The sequence below is a fragment of the Rhopalosiphum maidis genome, chromosome 2 (assembly GCF_003676215.2).
Source record: "Rhopalosiphum maidis isolate BTI-1 chromosome 2, ASM367621v3, whole genome shotgun sequence".
Classification (NCBI taxonomy): domain Eukaryota; kingdom Metazoa; phylum Arthropoda; class Insecta; order Hemiptera; family Aphididae; genus Rhopalosiphum; species Rhopalosiphum maidis.
This window is the reverse complement of record NC_040878.1, coordinates 2,708,110-2,730,062: the sequence shown is the minus strand read 5'-3', so window position 1 is coordinate 2,730,062 and position 21,953 is coordinate 2,708,110. Positions and strand designations below refer to the sequence as shown.

The 21,953-nt window shown below is 24.8% G+C and overlaps 1 protein-coding gene across 1 annotated transcript; it reads right to left on the bottom strand.

Annotated features, from left to right (window-relative positions):
• Nucleotides 1-1,121: 1,121 nt before the first annotated feature.
• On the bottom strand, nt 1,122-21,490 carry LOC113554172 (putative inorganic phosphate cotransporter). Its single transcript, XM_026957896.1, has 7 exons — nt 21,343-21,490; nt 3,148-3,287; nt 2,833-3,063; nt 2,080-2,388; nt 1,873-2,022; nt 1,434-1,808; nt 1,122-1,373 (listed from the first exon to the last, which is right to left on the bottom strand). The coding sequence occupies exons 1-7, from the start codon at nt 21,374-21,376 to the stop codon at nt 1,215-1,217; spliced, it is 1,398 nt and encodes a 465-aa protein (XP_026813697.1). The 5' UTR covers nt 21,377-21,490; the 3' UTR covers nt 1,122-1,214.
• Nucleotides 21,491-21,953: the final 463 nt, after the last annotated feature.

Genomic DNA, 21,953 nt, shown 5'->3' with positions numbered 1-21,953 from the left:
ATACCATGCATATTCTACTTTTTTCAAATAAATGTAAGCACATATCTGAAAATTGGTTCAATTATTTCTATTAAGTGAATCCTCTGAAAATGGTGAGTACCTTATTATTCACGAAAGTTTATTAATCCTCCGTTCAATTTTCTTATTGTCAATCATTTGAAGACATAATAATATAATTTTAGAGTGATTAAAGTGTAGGATATTAAAATTTGAGATTTTATTTTAAATTGTCTGTTCTATCTGATTATAAAACTGAAATTCTGAAGATGGTTCAAAATATACTTGTGATGAACCATGCGACATTGATATGTCTAAATTTTAATTTACCATTGTACATGCCTGAATTGAAAACAAATCTTGAATCCCTCTTATTTAATTAATTATTTTTTATTTCAATCTAAAGTATATTTTCTGAGTATTTAAAATAATTAGTATCAATATTTCTATAACCTTATATATTTTTTAAATTCTAATAATAATTAGTTATTGAAGACAGTTTTGTTATATTATTTATGAATGATTTTTGTAATCCTCTTAATACCTATTAAGGTAGTTTACGGATCTTGTAAATCTAAATATGGTCATCACTACAAGGTACTTGTATCTGTCTATCAAGTCCTGCCGTCCAAATATACTACATTCGCTGATTGAGGTTGGTTGTTGTGGTCACAGTGAAGCTGTTGGACCCTAAATTGGGTCCCCTGAAACACAGCCCCAGGCGAGGCTATCCCTCACAGCTGACCTGTTGGACTTGTATTACCAAGTCCCCTGTTAACCACAACAGGCGACACATTATATTATTACAAGTTACATAATATTTGTTACAAATCTGCGTACAGATTGTTTTTAGTGTAGTTTTGCATGTCAAATGCGATTTTTGGGATAAGCCAAAATGGTTGCGGTAATAAATGACTCAACAAATCATAATGGCTTTGCACACTACTTTGGGCGCTGATTAACACTTCTGTGACTGTTGAAATATAAATTCAAATCTTATGATGTGTTTTAGGTTGGGTGATTGATAAAGGAGACATTTTTACAATTATTAGAAGTATAATTTGTTTTTATTGATTTAATTTTATACACAATTTTTAAAATTTTATAAATAAATTTTATCAATAATGATAATAAAATATTTAGAGTACATTATTTATATTTAAACAATTTAAAACAAATTTACAATTAATTCCCATAAAATATTTTAAAGTGGTAACTCATGGGTCTTCATTCTTATTTGCTTTTATTTCATTGTTTATTGATGCATCATTCCATGATTGAGTATCAGCAGTTCCAAATATAACATAAAATAAGTTTCCAATGAAGAAGACGCCAGCTGAGCATAAAAACACCAAGCCCCATTGATCTTTGTTAGACTAAAACAAAAAATACTTTTACATTTTGTAGTGATTTAAAAGAAAAATTATGCATCTTACACTGTCTGTTACAATGAACCCTACTAATAATGGTCCCAGTATTGATGTAAGATTTGCTATACTATTGGTAATTCCTAATAGCGTGCCTGCAAAATTTGGTGCCAAGTCTAAATGGTTAGTCAAAAAACCTGTGAAAACACCACTATTTAAACCTAGAGCTACAGTCAATAAGACTATTGCTCCTGTAGTTGATGTGTCAAACATATAAAGTGAGACTAATGCTAAAGCTCCTCCCCAATGAGCTAAGCTATTCCACATTTTTCTTTGATTTGTATTTGATATCAAACTATGTGTCCTGATGTAGTCGCTAATCCAAGAAAATGCTATAATCAGTATCCACATAATCAAGTATGGCATAGCAGATAAAAATCCATTCTAGGTAATAATATATAATTAATAATGTATAAATTTTAAAATTTTTATTGTATTAATATCTTACCGATTTAATGTTGAATTTAAGTATATAATTAATATAGGTTGGCATATTTGTTAATAAAATCCAGAAGCCCAAGTTTTGTGATAGATGCACAATTATAAGTGTCCACATAGGAATTGACTTAAATATCTTCCCCCAAGGAGTTGGCAAAGGCTGTAAAAATATCATATTATGTCTAATTGACTCTCTATTAGAATTTCATTAATTTACCTTTTTTGATGTTGTATTACTTAATGAGTTAATAATGAATTTTTTTTCTGCCTCGCTTATAGTTTGATGTTCTGATGGGCTGCTAGCTCCCATTAGAGACCATACAAGTACCCATACTAATGTCAGAGCACCACTTACATAAAATATAGCTGGCCAACCTCCTGAACTACTAGCTAAAAGACCTGCAGTAGGAAGCATAACTAATGATCCAAATTGTGTGCCACTAAATACAAATGAAATCAAACGTCCTTTTTCAGATGTAGGTGCCCATTTTGATAACAAAACATTAACTGATGGAAAAATGAGACCCTAAAACAAATGTTTTTGTTATTTAATACAGAAGGTATTTAATTTTATACCTTCTAGCTACAGCAGATATAAGATACAATTTTAATTTATGTAAGTGAACATTTTCAGTTTAAACAAGTTTTTTAAAGGAATTTGAAACATTATTTTTTTGTCATAAAATAATATATGAAATACATTATTTATGCTACCAACACAATATACATTTTAACCTTTTTACCTACTTGAAATAGTTTCAATGGACATTCCCTTCAATCACATCCTATATAGTAAATATAAATGTCAGTGTTTTTATTTGTTGTATATTATATTAATATAAAAAGTTAATATATTTTATAAAACAAAATTTATTCTACCATTACACTTACAAACAGTGAAGCTATAAGTACTATAAATAAATATATTATACTTTATAACTATAAATTTCCCCTAATTGTTTTAACTCACTTGTGCCATTCCTTGAACCATTCTGTTCGCACACATAACTAATACACCACCATGTATCGCTGATACTGGAGTGAATATTGTCAAGATGCCACTGACTCCTAATGCACCAGCCAAAAAATATTTGCCTCCATACTTCTGTGCCATTTGTCCAGCATATACTTGAGTTATTAGATATCCCCAAAAAAATGAACTTAATACTTTGCTTTTTGATGATTCATTCCATGGCAGCTCCTGAGAAGATTTAATTTTATATAAATATTTTTATCATGACCTGAAGAGCTTGTTTGCTCACATATTATACTACGTCATACTTACTATGAAATGTGGGTTGGCACTTGCTTTGTCAGTCATAGCTACAATACCTACTGACAGATTAACTCTCAATCCATATGAAATGATCATGCCAAAAAAAAGTATTAATATTTGTTTGTGTCGTTCGCCCCATGTAAATTTTTCTGTAAAACATTTTGATGTTAAACACTTAATATTAAAGCATTTTAAATCATACATTTTGTCTGACAAACGATAATGTTAAATACCTATGTGTTTTTTGGAAACTAAAATTTGTCCAACACTTGTTAGGCATTAGTGTTATTACATATTTATAATACCTACTAGGTATCCATATGACATGCGTTACTAATATTTTCTCATTAGTGTCGACATTAGGTATGTTAATATTTAATTTTTAACCTCTAGCACGGAAAAATTTTTCTGTGTTAATTCTAAACTAATTGTATAATAGTATAGTTATGCATTATTATTACAATTTTTTTTTTTGCGAATTCTTTGTATTTGTCCAAATTAAAATGACAAAATATTATTTAGCGTATATCAATAGTTAAGCTGTTTAATTATAATTCATACTTATAAATTCATATTTTACTTCACAACCTCAGTAAAACATTGTAAGACTAATGCATTTCCACGTTTAGAAGCTAATACTTATTTATATTGATTACTATACATAATTTTTTGAACACTAATAGATCCTTATGTTATTATTACAATTCCTATAATATTATAATACTTAATAAAAAGTATAATAATAATTAATATTGAAGTACCCTATAGGTTTTTACCTTAAACAATTATTGAAATTAAATATAGAATGGTCAATAGATATGTATGATTCAGAAAAATTAGTCTACTGACTAATCAATATTATTCAAGTATCTAGGTTGATTTATAATTTAAAGAAGAAGAAATAACATGAACAAATAGAATTCTACGTTTTTGGATAACAGGTAAGTGATATCATTGTACTTAAAATATTTTATGTGTTTTTATTAATTATAAATATTGATATATATATATATAGAGTTTGTTGGTGATTTTATTTTAGTAAAAAAAATTATTCTTTATTAGGTATCTATTTATGTACTAACAATCAGATCATAAATTAATTTAAAACTTTTAATTTCATAGTAATAGCAACTCAAATACCTATGCAATAATACATAACATCTAACAAATTAATTATAATGTGTTAATTCTAAAGTTTATATTTAAAACATTTAATGCTTAATAATAGTTAAGTTCGTGTAAAGCAATTTACTTTTATTTTTCTATTATTTGTTAACTTCATTCAAATGTATATTATTGAACAGAGATGTATTCAAATTCAATTTTATCTGAATAATTTATTATTTGAATATAAATTTATCGAATAATTTTCAAAACTAATCATTCAAATGAAATTATACTTAAATAAATTTCATTAGTTTTATTTTATTAAACATTAATTGATAATTTCCTAATTTGAAACACTTAATTATTAAAAAAAGTGTATTTGAAATTTAATTTTTATTTTTATTTAGGTTACACGATTGAAAATTTTATTTTATTTTACGAGCAATTGCAAAAATATAATAATAAATTAATATAAAAAAATACAAAACTATACAGGGTGATTATTTTATCATTAAACGCTCATTATTAAAAATTTAGTTTCATGGTTTTCTGTAACTAACATTCTTATTTTTTTCACCCTTATATTTAATATTAAAATCACTATCAACTTTTGATTTTCAAATGATAACCTATATTTATAATTAGACCTCATCATAGCGTGGGGTGCTAAAACTGTTGACTGTTACTAATTGATGGTATTTCACTAAAATAATAATAGTTAGGTTTAAAAAACAAGGGGTGCTAAAGACCTTTTTGCATATTGCACCCCTCCCCCCTTAGTATCACCACTGTAATAGCGCTATATATTTTTTATGAATTTTAACGTTGATAAATTATTTTTCATTTAATTGTTTTTGAGTTATAAGTAGTTGCTCAAAGTTGGGTGGTTTGCGGTTTCTAGGCGTTCGACCTACAGATTATTACTACTGTGAGGCTTTGGTTTTACAGGTACAAAGTTAATCACTGCGTCGATAGTCGATAGGTAACAAGTTTATTACATATGATTATATGAAAGAAGAAGTATTATAAAAACCAAAAACCGTTCAACTTTGAAAAACTATATCACGCTAAAAAGATAATGAAAAATAATAATTTGAACTTGAAAATGTATACCAAAAATAGCATTATTAATTTAGTACATTTTAAATATAGATTCCCATTTGAAAATCAAAAGTTGATAGTGGTTCAACTATTAAATAAAAGGGTGAAAAAAACAAGTTTGAAACGAAATATTTTGAAAAAAAAAATCATTTAATGAAAAAATAATGAGTGTTTAATGATAAAAGAATTATCCTGTATGATATAGTCATAGAAGAGAATAAAAAATTATATATTTATATATTTTTTTAATTACCATAATAATAATAATATTAATTTGTAATAATTATTTTATAATAACTATAGCCCATAGGTAGGTACAATAAAAATAAATAGTAGGTACCTATAAATAATAACAAAATTTTAAATTATAATTTTAACATTATCAAATAACATTATACCTACTAGTTACTAAATTTTGAAGTTAGATTTTAAAATGACCACTCCTCTAAACATATCATCTGACAGTTATATTTCGGTGAATTAATTATAGTTGCATAGAAAAATAATCTTTTAACGGGATCTGATGACGACAATGGTATTTATTATTATATAAAAATATTTCTTTGATTGATGGATTTTATATTCTATGATTAAGTACTTGACACTTGTACATCAAAATAAAATACTTTTATATATTTAGATAAGTTAGACTAGTTAGAGTGATGTCCTTAGGGTTAACCTCTTTTATTTCTAATTCTATTCATTACTGAAGTATCGTAAATGATGAATGACAAAATATTTTAAAACTGCAGTGAGCATCGTTTTCTTTATAAATGGCTAAATGAATTAGGTACCTATATGATTTATCAATCGAAAGGTTCTCATTGAAAGTAAGTAGTCGAGTATATGTCGAAATGGCAGTAGAAAATAGATATCTACCTTATTGTGAACTAGATTAAGGTTTTTAAAATTAAGTTTTTTTTAAAAAATATATCTATAATAATGTACGAGTATACAAAATTAATTTAACTGATATGAGAAATTACTCAATAAATAAAAGTGTTAAATCAGTTTTAATTTATTTAGTAAAATCCTTTCATAACTATAATCAAAAATTTAAGAAGATAACTTCTTATAAGGTTTAATATAATTAGGTATAAATTCGTAGCGAAACTATTTTAATATTTGCGGAGAAAAGTATTGCCTTGAGTCAAGACACCCCCTCCCCTTTTAAAATATGCTACTGTAATATTGTATATTATACTATAATACTATTAATGCTCGTAGATATTATAAAATTAATCAAATACTTTTTATAGATATATATGGCACATGCTGCATCTGTCTACATTCTACAAATAATAGTTTTAAGAATTTCATAAATTAAAGAAAGTTTTAGGAGTTTGAAGACACTTAGATTTTTATATAAAAATCTTAGTTGTTAATTGCATCAATATAAAGTTTATAGTTTATTAAAACTTATTTCAAAATATTTTATAAAACAGCAAATAACAAAGTTACAGTGTTGTAAAACATATTTTTAAAATGTATTTGAGTAATTACAAAAATACTTAATTATAAAATAAAGTATTTAAAATAAGTAATAATCCCTCAAATACTATCTATAGTGTATTTGAGTAGGTATTACAAAAAAAAAGAATCCAATAGTAAAAAAAATACTTATTTAAATAATTTTAATCAAATACTTTACAACACTGCAAAATTATTATATAGATTATAGGTACACTATTGTCCTAGAATGATACTACGATATTAAAGGTAAATATTAACGTACCTTATCTATATAGGCAGTATTTAATTTTAGAAAAAAACACGTATAAATAAATATTTAATAGGCAAAAAACCGTTAATTTTGGGCCTGAGGGCCATCTTCGGGTTATTTTAAAGTAATTAAAATTAATAAATCTAAAATTTTGCTAAAATAATTAAACCATATGTTTAATAAGTTTTGTTACTTGTTATTTATTATTTTTGTGTTTTTTGATTCATTATAATTAATTATTTATTAATTTTTAACTATTTTAATATTACCTACCTGAATATTGGCTCCAAACCATAACTATAGTAGTCTTATATAGATTCTAAGCGGATTAATGAATGTATTGATTTTAAAATGATGACGTGTTTATTTTTTTTTTACGTGTACGTCGTATTATAGGTAAATAATAAAATCGTACATTTTACTAAATGCCTAGGTAAATAGTCAGTTTTTATTTACTAACTATTGTGCTAATTTGGTAAGCAACGTTCCAAATGTATCATCAACCCATTTATATTTTTATTTTCGAGAGGTTCTCGGTCTACTTTTGGAATATTTAAGAGTACCTATGCTACACTCAAATGTATTGTCTTGGTCAAGGTACAACATAGAAAATGTATGCTTAATATGTTCTGTTTTTAACGATATTTCGATTTTTAAGCAAGTTATGAGCATTTTTTTTAACCTAAAGGTTGGTTGGTTTACAACTTCAATTCTCCATTCTCACCGATTGCTCGCCTTTTCTTTAAATTCCTATTCCTTATAATTTCTGTATCATATTTAATTTGTCCAATACAAGAATTTCGTAGTTTTCTTTACGTTTATCATACCCTCTAATATTATATTAAGCAGCTCTTCTGGGTGTCTTAAGATATGTCTAATTATTTTCCAACATCTTGCTCTTATCGCATATTCGCATCTATGAGTGTACATTTTTCTCCCACAATTCTAAGTACTTCTTCGTTTGTGTTTCGATCATGACTCATGAGTAGATATGTATAATACTAAAATATAAAAATACTCATAATTCGCTTAAAAATAAAAAAAACAACTAGAAATAACAGATAATGTTCTTATAACTTTAAGTTTGCTTATAGGTCAATTTTTTTTATAATTAAAAATAACAACATAAGATTGATGAAATCTACTGTAAACAAATTTGCAATAGGTACTGACGGTACTGTACGTTTATATTTAATTTTATTAAGCGCAATTGAAGTTTTTGCTTACAGGCGGCAGGCGCATATTAGGCGCAAATACGGCCCTCCCACGTTTATAAGATCTAGACAACATGCGGGTGTAGCAATCCTACTATTTGGTATTAATCACCAACCTTTAATTTTAAAGTTTTTCACTATTTTCTGTTAGTTTTTCTGCTGTAAATAAATGTTGTTTGTGAAATTCAATAAGGTTTACTTTTTATTTGTTTTTCATTATTACATATATTGGACAAATATCTTCAATACTTATTATCATCATGACGTGTACCTATAACTGAAATTAACTGTAAAATAACTATAATTGTAAAATATAACTGTAATTATTATAAGAATGAATGTTTCTTTTACACATAATGGTACATCAGACTTATCACTCCGATAAGTGATAAAATCAGATCACCATCTGATTTTTCACAAATAGCAGACATTATTCATAATGGAATATATTTTCCTTCTTTGCAGGTATATCGTTAACATTATTTCAGTATTTTCTTGTAAAACTTTTTCAAGATCATCTTCATTTGATAACATTTTTGGCAAGTAAGTTTATAGAACTATGACCTACCTTTGGTTCCATGCTAAGTAATGCTCGATATAGTGAATGACTTAAAATTCGATGATGTAAAATATTTTATTGCTTAGTACAAAATAAACTCCCATTCACTACTAAATACTTTTATTGTGTACGGCTTAAGCTCAAACATGTTTTCTACATATTAATTTAATCGTTCTACAGATCCCTAAGGCTCAATACCGCGACGGCCTATATGACGGTATATTATTTTACACTATGGCTACAACCCCACACATTTTCTAATTATTTAATTATTTTTAATGTAGATTCTCTACCATTATCGGAATAAAATACTTAAAAAGTGCTTTGTTCCAAAATTTGTTTAAAAGTTCGTGTACAACTTCAATGGCTAGTCTTCAAGTAAGTGGTTGAAGATATAAATGTTTGGTTGCATATGGCTCTAATAGTTTATGACCCATTTAACAGTTCGATCAGGGTTTGAATTAAAATCTATCAATATTATTATTATTGGTTTAACAACAACACCTTTGCGAGGTGCTAATTTTTTTTTTAAATTTCCTACAAGTTAAAGTTCTACAATGAATAATTCATATTTGGATTGTAGTTCGAAGAATACTGTTCCTAAATTTTAGATATTCCTTCCACTTTGACCAATTGCTTTATGAATTCGAGTTTTTCAAAATAATTTTCATAAGGTACAACATAAAAAATATTTTTAATTTTAGCTTTTGGTTTTAAAATAATATATTTTACATTTCCTAATATTATTAGATTATATTTAAGACGTAAATATTATTGGTTTTAAATTTAGTTTTACCTAGATTCAATTTAGCATTATTGATTTCATTTAAAACGTCGTCGTAATCTTCTTGAATCGACGGGTTTTTTTCATCGTGGCTGTTATAAATAAATTTCAGTTTTTCATAAAACAATTTATTGTATGACATTATATTGTATAATAAATTAATAAGAATAATAACATTTAAATAAAAATAATGAATATTTAAATAGGTATAGGTATATAGAAAAATATTATATTCATTGGCTAATGTCATTATATACAAATGTAACAAATTCAATTTATTGATAAGATTGTAATTTGTCCATATTGTGTTGAATAAAGATAAGGTTCTAGTAAAATAAGGCATTTTACTTTAAAAAGGTAAAAACTTATGGATGTAAATGATGTAATATTTTTATATTGTTAAGTTATGTGTTTTTAAATTTTTAATTATAAACATATTTATATTAAAATCAGAATAATAATAAATAATTAATAGGAAAGTATAGATAGTTTAAACTTTATAATAATAAAAAACCGTTTCATTTTTATAATTTGCCTGACTTTAAATAGGCATTTAATTAGACGCCTAAACAGTTGAATGCTATTGCTTACATCCGCAGGTACTACGAACTTATACAAACCGATCTATATAGACAGTGGGTATCGTCAGTAAGTAGTCAGAATTAACTCATAAGTTCATAATAATAATATAAACGCAATATTTTCGACAAAAATGAATTGATTTTACTGTATTACTGGTTATTATAATAGCATTATAGCATATATTCATATTCAATGATTCATCCTTTGATTCAAATTTAACACTTGCATTAGGTACAATGAATTCTTAATAATGATGTATATTCGACAATTAACTGCAAAGACAAAGGCATCAATGTTTTTTGAAATGCCTATGACATAATTTTTTTAAAAGCTTCTTCACACAATTACTATAATTAGCTAGATACTAACAAACAATTTTTAAATTATATATTTACCTATGACAATTTGTCGAAGGAAAAAAGCGATTTTAAACAGAACGGTTATCAACTTTCTTTTCTTTTAGATTCTAAGAGATGCAATGAATGTTTAGATTCTTCTCATCAAAAACTTCTTTTTTCTAATTTTTGTTATATAGCTAATAATATGTTTGTTGACCATTATATTGATTGTTTTTTTTTTCTAGAAGCATTCAACGATTACCAATTGATTTTACGTTAATTAATTTTATTTTTATAGAAAGATAAATAGTGAATCACTCTTGGTAACCGAAATGTTGTCCCCTATCCAAAGGGGTACAATTTTTAATAGTGTAAATGTTTTGTAGAAAAAAAATGCACTATGATAAGTTTAATTGTAATGTTATTATATTTAAATTTTTAATGATAATAATGTAATAACATAATAATAAAAAATATATATATATGTACATATAATAATGTACAATTATATAAAAAAAGTATAGGTATATACTTAAATACAATTTAATTTCATGAGAAAAATAGGTTAGTTTTATTTGTTTATAACTAATAACTATGATCTATATGTTGTCTTTGTACAATTTTGTTAGTAGAATATAAGCTCATTTGCCAAAGTTGTAGTAGAAGATAAAATATTACTGATAAATAATAATGAAACGTCATGTTAGGAGGAAAAAAAACCAATTCGAAATAATAAATTATATTTTAACAATACGGGGTGATTCTTTTATCGTGAACCACTCATTATTTCAAAAAGTATTCATGTTTTTGAAGATATTTTTTGTACATTGTTTCAAGTTGTTAAAAAATCAACATTTTTTTTAAAAATATTATGTTTATTATATCAAAACTTTAAATACTTATAAGTTATAACTCATAAACTACTCGTCCTAAATTCGATTTTTATGTATCAAAATACTCAAAAAATTATCCTGCTTTGGAATATGAAATTGAAATTATGTTGTCATTCAAAAAAGTAAAAAACTTAAAAAAATATTTAAAAATATAATTTTTTAATAAAAACGTCGTGTTTTAACAACTTGAAATAATGTAAAAAAATATTTTCAAAAACATGAATACTTTTTGAAATAATGAACCTCTGTTCATGATAAAAGAATTACCCTGTATAAATATAAATATAGGACTTATAGATATTAAGATAATTTACCATATCTTAAGAGGACGTCGCACCCACAATAAAGTGTGTTTTTAGCTTTGATATCGGATTTATTATATTTATAAGTCAGAATTGACTTATTATCAAACTTTTAGGTAAGAACATTATCTATGTTCTGTCGTTGGTTTTTTAACAATATTTTAATTTTTAGGTCAGTTATGAGTATAAAAAATATTAAATATTTGAAAATGTTCAAAATTCACTTAAAATTAAATTACATATTTTATAAAATATTCTCATATACGTATTAGTTGTAATATACATTTTAGTTTTGAATATTATACAATTATTATCATTTAAAATTTTTCAAAATATCATATAGTTATTTTTTCCATGTTTATTTTTTCTGGGGTTATTTCTTAGGCAAATTGTAAATTAACCTATAAGTAATAAGTTATATATTGATAATTCATAAATTTAAGTCATATATTAATATTATTATTATTTTTTTTATTATTTATAATCCCAATTGCATCGTTTGTCACATTAAATCTAAGTAATATAAAATAAAAATAGATGCCTACTAAATACTAATACGAAAATACCTAACTAATATATTTAAAAACTTGGTGTTTGACGAGTGCATTCCGAAATTACTCAACCGATTTTAATGAAATTATGATCTATGTGTGTAATTTTATCTCCATTATAAGATAGGATAGTTGTTTATCCCAGTTAATGACCTCTTTATTATGTTTAGGGCTGTGCGATCATTTAATCAATTATTCGAAAAGATAATAGATTATTTAATATTTTTAACAAATAATTCATAATCAGTTAGTCGATTGAAAAAATACAACTCTAGCGAGACAGTTATGTAAAATTGATATGTCAGAGATATCATCTATACACCAAATCAGAAAACCAAAAATAGTTTTTATCCTTGCGCTAAATGTTAGCATTGTAAGCATTATAGGCAACCAAACTTAACACGGGTGCATTTTGTATACGGGCGACGAAGTGCACGGAGACAGTAAGTAAGGTTTATAATATTATAGTAGTATAAATGTAACCACTTCAATATTTACTATATTTTTCTTCTAAATAATTCAAAAAATTTTAAATTGCTGTTGTACTTATATAGGTAGTAGTTTGAGGTTACCTTGGTTGAAATACTAAAGTAAAGTTGTATTATATATTTTATTGCTGAAAAAAATTATTATTTTATTAGTAACTATTTATGATATAATTAATTAGGACACAAATTGTTAATTATATTAATATATTATCATTATATAGTATCTATAAACCTATTATTTTTAATTTTTTTACAAATACCTATTAATTATAGTACCTATTTCTGTCTTACCTATAAAATATAAAATATTGTTATTTTTGTTTGACGTAACCACCCGTGTGTATTACACTCGTAATCTATCTAATTAGGTATTAATAATTAAAAACAATAAGTCATGTCCAGAAATGTGATATGTATGCCGAAAATATCTCGCATAATATGTTAAGCATTAGGTTTAAAAGTAGGTACCTAAAAAAATAAAATATTAATAAAAAACAAAATTAACGCTTTGAAAAACAACTAAATTATAATTTATTCTATTAAAACTGTTACCTACTTATCTTAACTACTATTTAACAAGTAAAAACCTTTAAAAACATTTAAATAACTTTTCGGATATAATTAATAATACGAAAAAAATATTTTAATTTCTTCATAAACATGCTTATGAATTATGGTCTTGGCATAAAACGGTTTACAGTTAAAGTGGTATTAGGGTAGGCAATAGGTACCTATAAAATAATATTCATATTTATATAATTATATTATACATATACGTATAATTAGTATCCAGTAGGTATCCTAAGTAGATATCCTAGTAGAACCTTTACAATATGCATGTATAATGGACAGGGCCGGACTGGGTAGGGTGCGGCCCATTGTTTCAAATATAATAGCAGCCCTACTCTCTCTGACCATAGGCGTATTTAGTTAAATACAACATAATTAATATATAACTTAATTAAATTCATATATAGTATACAAATAATTAATTAAACCCAATAAGTATAAAATTTCATGATGAAAGTTTTAATAAAAGCGATGAAGAATTTTTTATAATTTTCAAGACATCTTGGAAATCAACCTCTCCAAAACTAGTTTTTCTGCTGACATCGTCATAAAGGTCTCTAATCTTTTTTGGTTCAATGAGGAACGTAATCTATTTTTATTATTTTCAGAGTGCTAAATTCACGTTCACAGTTAACTTGACTAACTGATAAACTAAAAAAAAATTCATGAACAGCATATAAATTTGACAACGTTAATCAATTTTTAGCAAAACTAAATGTTCATATTTACTAGCAAATGGTTAATGATTAAAGAATAAAGACAAACGAGAATTGAGACGATATCGAATTATTATAATTAAAGTCTAAAACGTCTAAAACTCATAATTATACATAATACTAATATAATATTCTATATACTGCTAGACTGCTATTACAATTATTACACTATGCCAAATTACACCTATGTAGCTATGTCTCATATAATTCTATTATGTCGCATTACTATATTTTGGTAGTTACTCATGTACCGATATAATTGTATTTGCAAGGCAACGGCCCAAAACCCATCAAAAGACAGTGGCCCACTGTCCTTTAGGACAGTAGACCACTGGGCCAGTCCGCCCCTGATAATGAATGCTCCATAATATAAACATCAACATGCTAAGATATAATATTTAGATATTAGATATATATTAAATATTACTACTTGGATTTATTATTATCTTAATTTCAGACCCTTTACTGTAACCTTAGTTAATTTTATATACATTTTATAATATTTACATTCATTAATGTAAGTTACTTGTGTTAAGTTAGTGGTGAGTGATAGGTACTAAATGTATTCTTTGCTATACCAGTAAAAATTGACTTCGGCTCCACTATGGCTATACGCAAGTAGGTATCTAATTTATAATATACACACTGTAGTGAATAAGTAAAGGACTTAGGGTCTATGCTTATTATAATTTATATTTACTATAAGTAAAACCTAATATTATATGATAATGTCTAGTGGCATACAGAACACTGGAAGAGTGAAAACAGACAGATATAACATTGCACAATTCTCACCACGAACGTGATAGACTGATGACTAGGTACTTATATCATATTCTTTATAGGCTATGATCTATGGACCATATATAGATAATAAAATAAATTTATACCTGTTTTTATCGGTAATGTAATTAAATAGATACATTTGTAGGCAGTGATCGTCATTTTTAAAAAGGACGCAGCTGATAATATAAAAATTTAATTAATGCCTTTTAATTAATTTAATTCAAATAAATTTAAAAAAAAAATTATAAAATAATATATAATATAAGTAAAGAACCAGGTAAAAATATAATAATTTAATTTTGGAAAATTTATATTTAAAGGTAGATTTTTCAGTGAAATGGGCACTAAAAATCCTAGTTGAAAATAGTTACTTTGAGAGAATAAAATTATCCGCAAATAGTAACTATCCACTGTTTTTTTTTCATTCAGAGCACTGGAGATATTACATAGGGCCTGGATTTCCCTGTGGAAAATATAGAGTAGAGGCTCTATATGATTTTTTAAATAAGTTAAATAATTTTTTAGAACAATCATTTTAATATGGGTGGCCTAACAACACAAAACGATAAAAATAATTCTAAGAATTCGGTAGTTGACCGTTTACTGAAAGTTCAAATAACATTATATAACATTATATCGAAATGCTAATGACTATTATCTAGTATGAGATGAAAATATATATTTTATTCAATTTTCAAATCAATTATAAAATATTTCGTCATTTCATAATCTTAGTATATTATTTGGTATCATTAGATAATTTTATTGTGGGTTGTTGCCTGTGGGATCCTCTCTCTTGTAGAGACCACGAGGCTGAAGTATTTGTTTCCTTCCCCTAAATCAAGCCCTGAAATTATATATCATGTTATTCATAATTGTATATTATAACTTTATATGACCTATACTATATAACTATATTTAATCAAACAACTGAATACTTAGGAAAAAAATTGTATATTATCTCGTCCACTTCTATTAGAGTAACCAAAGGCACAGCAAGAAACTAGCATTATGAGTTTTTAAAGTATTTAAAATTTAAACTTATGAAATAAATTATAATTTATAATATTTAACATATTATTCTTATTTTTTTTAAAGATAGCGACCAGATTATTTTTTTACTCAACTTTGTTATCAATTTTATCATAGAGAGCAATCTAGTTTATTATCTATATTTATGTTGTGAACTATATCTATACAGTTACAGCTTAACACTAACCAATAAAATGAGTAAATGACGTGCGTGATGTTGACCTCTCTAACTTTTTCTAATCGATTAGATTAAAGCCAATATTTTGTGACTTATTTGTAAAATGTTTTCGAAATTTGAGCATATTAAGTGGCAAATGCATATCAGATCAGAAAAGCTTTTTCGTGCATGCTTATAAAACATTTTAGTCTGCGAGAACCAGAGAATCTATGTGTATTTTATTTAATCGTATAAAACACCAGCTAAACAACTAACGTGTTAAGCAAATTTTTGTAAATAACTGAAATAATGTTAATTAAAAATGGTGTAAATGTATAATCGTATACCAGTAATTTTCTGTTACGATATACTTAATTAAAATAATTAATACGTGTTCTTTTTTGATAGAATGCAATGCAGTCAATGCAGATCGCCATTTATTTAAAACAAGACATTGTTGTTGCGTTCTTTTGGGTCAGTGGAGCACATAACTTGAAAGTGGGACTGTCCCATCCAAAGCTGGACGTAAAACCCGACTTCCCCCGGAGAATAAATGAACTAATGTTGAAATATAAAATACGGTGCTATATCGGTGTATATCGGTTTTAGTATAACCTCAGACTAGTCAGACTATATAGTTCCAATTTTTTTAGTTTTTTCTTTTTTTTAATCAATGGTAACCCTATATATAAATAAAAATATTCGATTTTTTAAGAGTCAATAAAACTAAATCCATATGAGTTACTTTATAATTTATAGCAATCTATATTATTGTGGTTGAAAAACGAACCCAAAACACCCGAAATCTCAAGGAATATGTATACGAAATTGGTGACTATTAATTAAGTAGTTTTCATGTCTAGAATCAGTAAAATCCCTGTATAAACGTAAATTAATTTTAATATAGAAAATAGATTTTAGTCTACGGTATGTTTTTTTATTTATTCGTTGATATAAAAACGAATTTATCGAAGAGGACTTGTGTAATCACGAAGTAGCCTTCCAAAATCTAATGATTTATTACAGTATATTAATAAATAAACAATACACGTAGAATATACAAACACTGTATTGATATGACTTGATTAAAGGAATAAGTGTGTACCTATGACTATAAATATATTTAGCCATGTATGTACCGACCTATATTTGATTGAATGACCTCTAATTTGAGATTTTATTAAATTGAGGACTATAATAAATAAATTATGGTTTGATGTTTATCGATTTATATAAGTAAGACATTTAATTTAAAGACAATATTTGAGTTTAATATATGGATATTACAGAGTTCGGATAAAAATTCTTGACATACCGCATGCTTCTCAGCGTATGTCTGACATGTACCTATATATTATATACCTACCTATTTAGTATTTGATTGCCTATGAATTATGATATGAACATAAAGGTCATAAACTGTTGGTCAGTACCAATAATACGGTTGTACCAACATGCTACTATAAATTAATATTAATTACCTCCTACACAGGTTGAATAGTAATTATTATTTCATTTTTATTTTTTTAATGCAATTACTATACAAACTAGTTTCACCTGATATAACATTATTTTTGTTTGTAAATACTTCACTGCTACATGTTTTCATATTTTAATTAAATTCATAATATTGAAAGTTATAACTTATAATCTGACAATGTGTCATGATTTTTACCATCAAATCGTTGATTTAAACTAATTGGAGTAATTTATTAACGTAACACTATCTACTTATTAATTAATTATTTATAAGCATATTATAGTATCGGGGTATAGTGTGCATGTCTATATGGTATGTATTATATAGCTTTTACTTACTTATACCTATATCATAGGTTAATAATTATTTATAAAGCAATAAACTAATAATAAGTAAGTAATAACTGTAACAACTGACAAATACATTCATCGCTCTGCTCAAAATCTAATAATAATATAAATTATAATAAGTGAGGTCACCTACTCCCATTATTACCTTTAATAATTATAATACAATATAGGTAAATAATAATATTATATAGGTATATGTTTATACAGTCCGCAGTAAGGCGACACTGCAACAGACAAGTATAAATTATGCATACCTATATAGGTATATTATTTATATAAGTATTAAGTACCTATTACAGTTCTAGCTTATAGGTAAGTATACTGAATTCTTGATTTACGTAAAATTATTACGGGATAAAAAGTCTCTTTAATATTTATAAACCGTTGTGTAAATAGGAAATAAAAGAAAGACATATTTACGACTTTACGAGTGATCGCTTTATAGGTCCTTGTTTCTCTAATGCGTAATGTTTTAGTTTCTGGTGTATAGATTTTACAATGATTTTTTATAAGTATGTATATATAATATATACGTTATACGTTTTAGTCGGAGATCAAACAAGAGAAAATTAATAGTACTTAAACTTTTATTATTAATTGGGAAAAAATTAAGAACATATTATAAACGTTTTTATTCACAAAATCTGCAGTTTTTATCATAATCGATTGTCTAATTGTGTTGTGGTTGAAAAACAAATAACTGTATAGAAATCTTGAAATTCTCACCAAAGTTTATAATATATATTATTTATATATTATGTACATGATATAATTCTAAATATCTAGACTCTTTTTAATTATATTTATAATATATATTTGAAATTGTCGATATTTTTTTTGTGTTATTTCTATAAATGTCCATGAAAAAAAAAATATGCATAGAAAAAAAATCATTTGTAAAAGGTTCCTCATAAGTTTATTTTAATGAAATATAAAATAAAAGTTTGATATAAAGCCACACATTTTTTTATGAGCTATATAAGTTTAAATTTTAAAGTCATTTGATAATTACGTATAAAATTAATTATTTTAACTTTTTGATGTACATCAAAAAATTAATCGTAAAAACTTGAAACATTCCACTGCTTCTTAAATTATAATTTTCTACCCTCAAAAATATTCAAAATTTAAGTAATTTAGTTTTTTTTCATAAATGTTGATAAAAATATTTTTGCATGGTTAAAAAGCTTTAAAATTTAAATTCGTCATAATCTGTTATTTAAGCTATTTTATTATTTTATTTTTTTAGATAAATTATAGATATTATAAATATTAAAGATACATAGATGATTTTTTATAAGCGCATTTCATGTTAACATTTTGTAAAATATTTTGTAATTGTAAATTAATAATTAATTTTTGAGTTAAGGCTGAATTTAAGGTTCATTGTATATAGCTAGTTCATATGTTGAAACTTAATAATCTAAAAATGTCTATTTATACTATAAACCTATTCAGAATATTCTATGGTAGATTGTTATTGACTCAAAAGTTATAGTCAATAATATAATATTATATTATATAAAAATATATACTATTGTAATAATAATTAATGATTTAATAAATGCGATGTTTTCAAATAAAAGATAATTTAACTAATGTATTAAGTATTAGTATTTTAGTAAAATAAATTAATATAATAACAATATTAATGTATTATAAAATGTATTTAGTATAATAACAAATTGTCTTTGTTCAAAACCAGTTTTTCATTTGCAATTTTTTTCATTAAATACAAATTTATTGGATTTACTACAGTGATGGCTTATTAACTTATATAGTTATATTAGTTATACTCAATGATCAAGTACATTCATTAACGCTTATTATTAGCAGAGAACCAGAGTACTACATAATATATTATACTCGACCTCCTTTTTTTTAAGTATTGTAAAATTTTCATATTTCAACTTTAAGAATATAGTTTGAATTTCGGAACTTTTTGGTATTTTGGGGGTTAAATGTAAAACTTTTTTTATAATAACTAATCAGTAAATGACAATAAAAATCGATACATAATTATTAATATTATTTTCAAAATATTTTGGCTCTTTATTTAGAGCTTTTTATAGACATTTAAAATTTAATTTCTTTTTGTATTATGTTTATAACTTAATAATAGTTTGTAATTGTAATTGTATGTAATGCAAGGTTAATACGTTGTTCTTACCAAAATTAAAAATATCAAAATATAGTTATATTTTTTTTTATTATTGTTTAAGTTCAAATTTTTACAAAAATTGTTAAGACCGACCACAAAAATATGTTAATTATTTTGAAGTTAAAAATGTATTCATTTTAATTTCATTAGCTAATCAGACTTGGAAAATATTGCAGGAGAATAAGTTTTTTATGGAAATTATAAAAAAGCTTAGCATTATATGCCACATCGAATATTTAAGCGTAAAATGATCTCTCAAACGGTTTTTGTAATTATTTAAAAAATATTTATCATAGGTACATTGAAACTTGAAACATTAATGAATAAAATTTCTTGTGTTAGATTTTGAATGAAATCATTAATATATGGGTTATTTACTTATGTGTTTTAATTAATATTTTCACGACTGTCATCACCTTTTGGAACAGAAAAAATTTTAAACTGTTTCAATCTGCTTTAACTTTGAGGGTAGTTTTTGGTTTTATTTTTTTGAATCTTATTCTGGTTCCTTAGAGGATCAAAAGTAAAAATTACTTTACAAAATCACCAAGAAAATCAAACAATAAGTAAATCATCTAAAGTTTAAATAGAAATACAAAATTTCTTATGAGTTATTGAATAACTGGAATTTAAAAATACGTTTTGTGTAAAGTATAATAAACCTAAATGGCTGAAAACTGATATTGCGTATAAATATTGCTTATTTTTTCAAAACATTAATACAAAAGTATTGAGAATTCTCTTTTAAACCTTAAATTTTCTACTAGTAACCTGCAATTTAAATGATAAAAGTTGAAGTATTTTTTCTACTTCTAAATGTGACATAAAACACAACAAATAAATATATACGAGTATATTCAATCAAAATTAAAAACTTAAATAAAAACTATATATTATTTTATAAAAATAAGTTTTTAATCGGATATTTTATAAAATAAAATTATTGAAAATTGATTATAAAAAAATCTATTTTGATGACTGTAACTATTAATTTTGTTTTTGTTTTATTTTCAATCGATGTCTATGCTAAATTGAAACGTTTTTAGTATAAAAGTTAGGAAAAATTAATTATTAATTTTGAAAACGAATAATACATTAATACGTTTTATAATTAATTATTTATTTTTTCTGTAGTTTTGTTAAAATTATTTTAATATTTAGTTTACGAATGTTTTAATTTATTAAAGTAATAATTATACATTAATTTATGTATTAACCCTGTTTGGGATATGCATGATGTTGTATTAAGGTACCTAAACTACATAATGCGTAACAAAATACGTTTAGTTATTGTTAATTCATAGTTTTACCCTTTTTCTCCTCTTCTTTTATATCGTTCTTCATTATTTTATGATTATGGATTATATTTTATTAAACACTTCAATAATAGATCAATTTATAAATCGATTTCGAAAAAAATACATTATATTTGTAAAAAAAACGCGTACACGGCCAACTGTAGACAAATACAAACTAACAATAATTTCTTCGTTAAATCCCCAATATGCAATATGAGCGTCGTCTATTCGATTTCCACCTCCATATTATTGAACTCATTGCACCATCAATTATGAAACGCATTTAAAATTAATGTTCCGCGTGTAATTATATGGATTATAGATATAATTTTAATATTATAAACATATTATATTAACAGAACCATTTAAGAGGAGCATAATATTTGTTATTAAAAGATTATATTTTATTTTAAGTATAAATAGTATAATAGTATAATACTATAATATTATAATATAATGTAGGTTTTAATAACAATAACGATAATAGTCCATAATCAAATTATATTTTTAATCTTTCCTTTTTATGGATTGTGTATATAAAATAATATCAACGTTGTATTAATACACTATATACAATGATTAACACGCATTAACAACTTACTAGTATACTTTTAATTGCATTC

Coding starts and splice junctions, on each gene's coding strand:
- LOC113554172 (XM_026957896.1), bottom strand. CDS start 21,376: ATGAAGAACGATATAAAAGAAGAGGAGAAAAAGG. Junction 3,288..21,342: donor AAAAGAAGAGGAGAAAAAGG/GTAAAACTATGA, acceptor AATGTTTTACAG/AAAAATTTACATGGGGCGAA. Junction 1,374..1,433: donor GGTTCATTGTAACAGACAGT/GTAAGATGCATA, acceptor TTTTTGTTTTAG/TCTAACAAAGATCAATGGGG.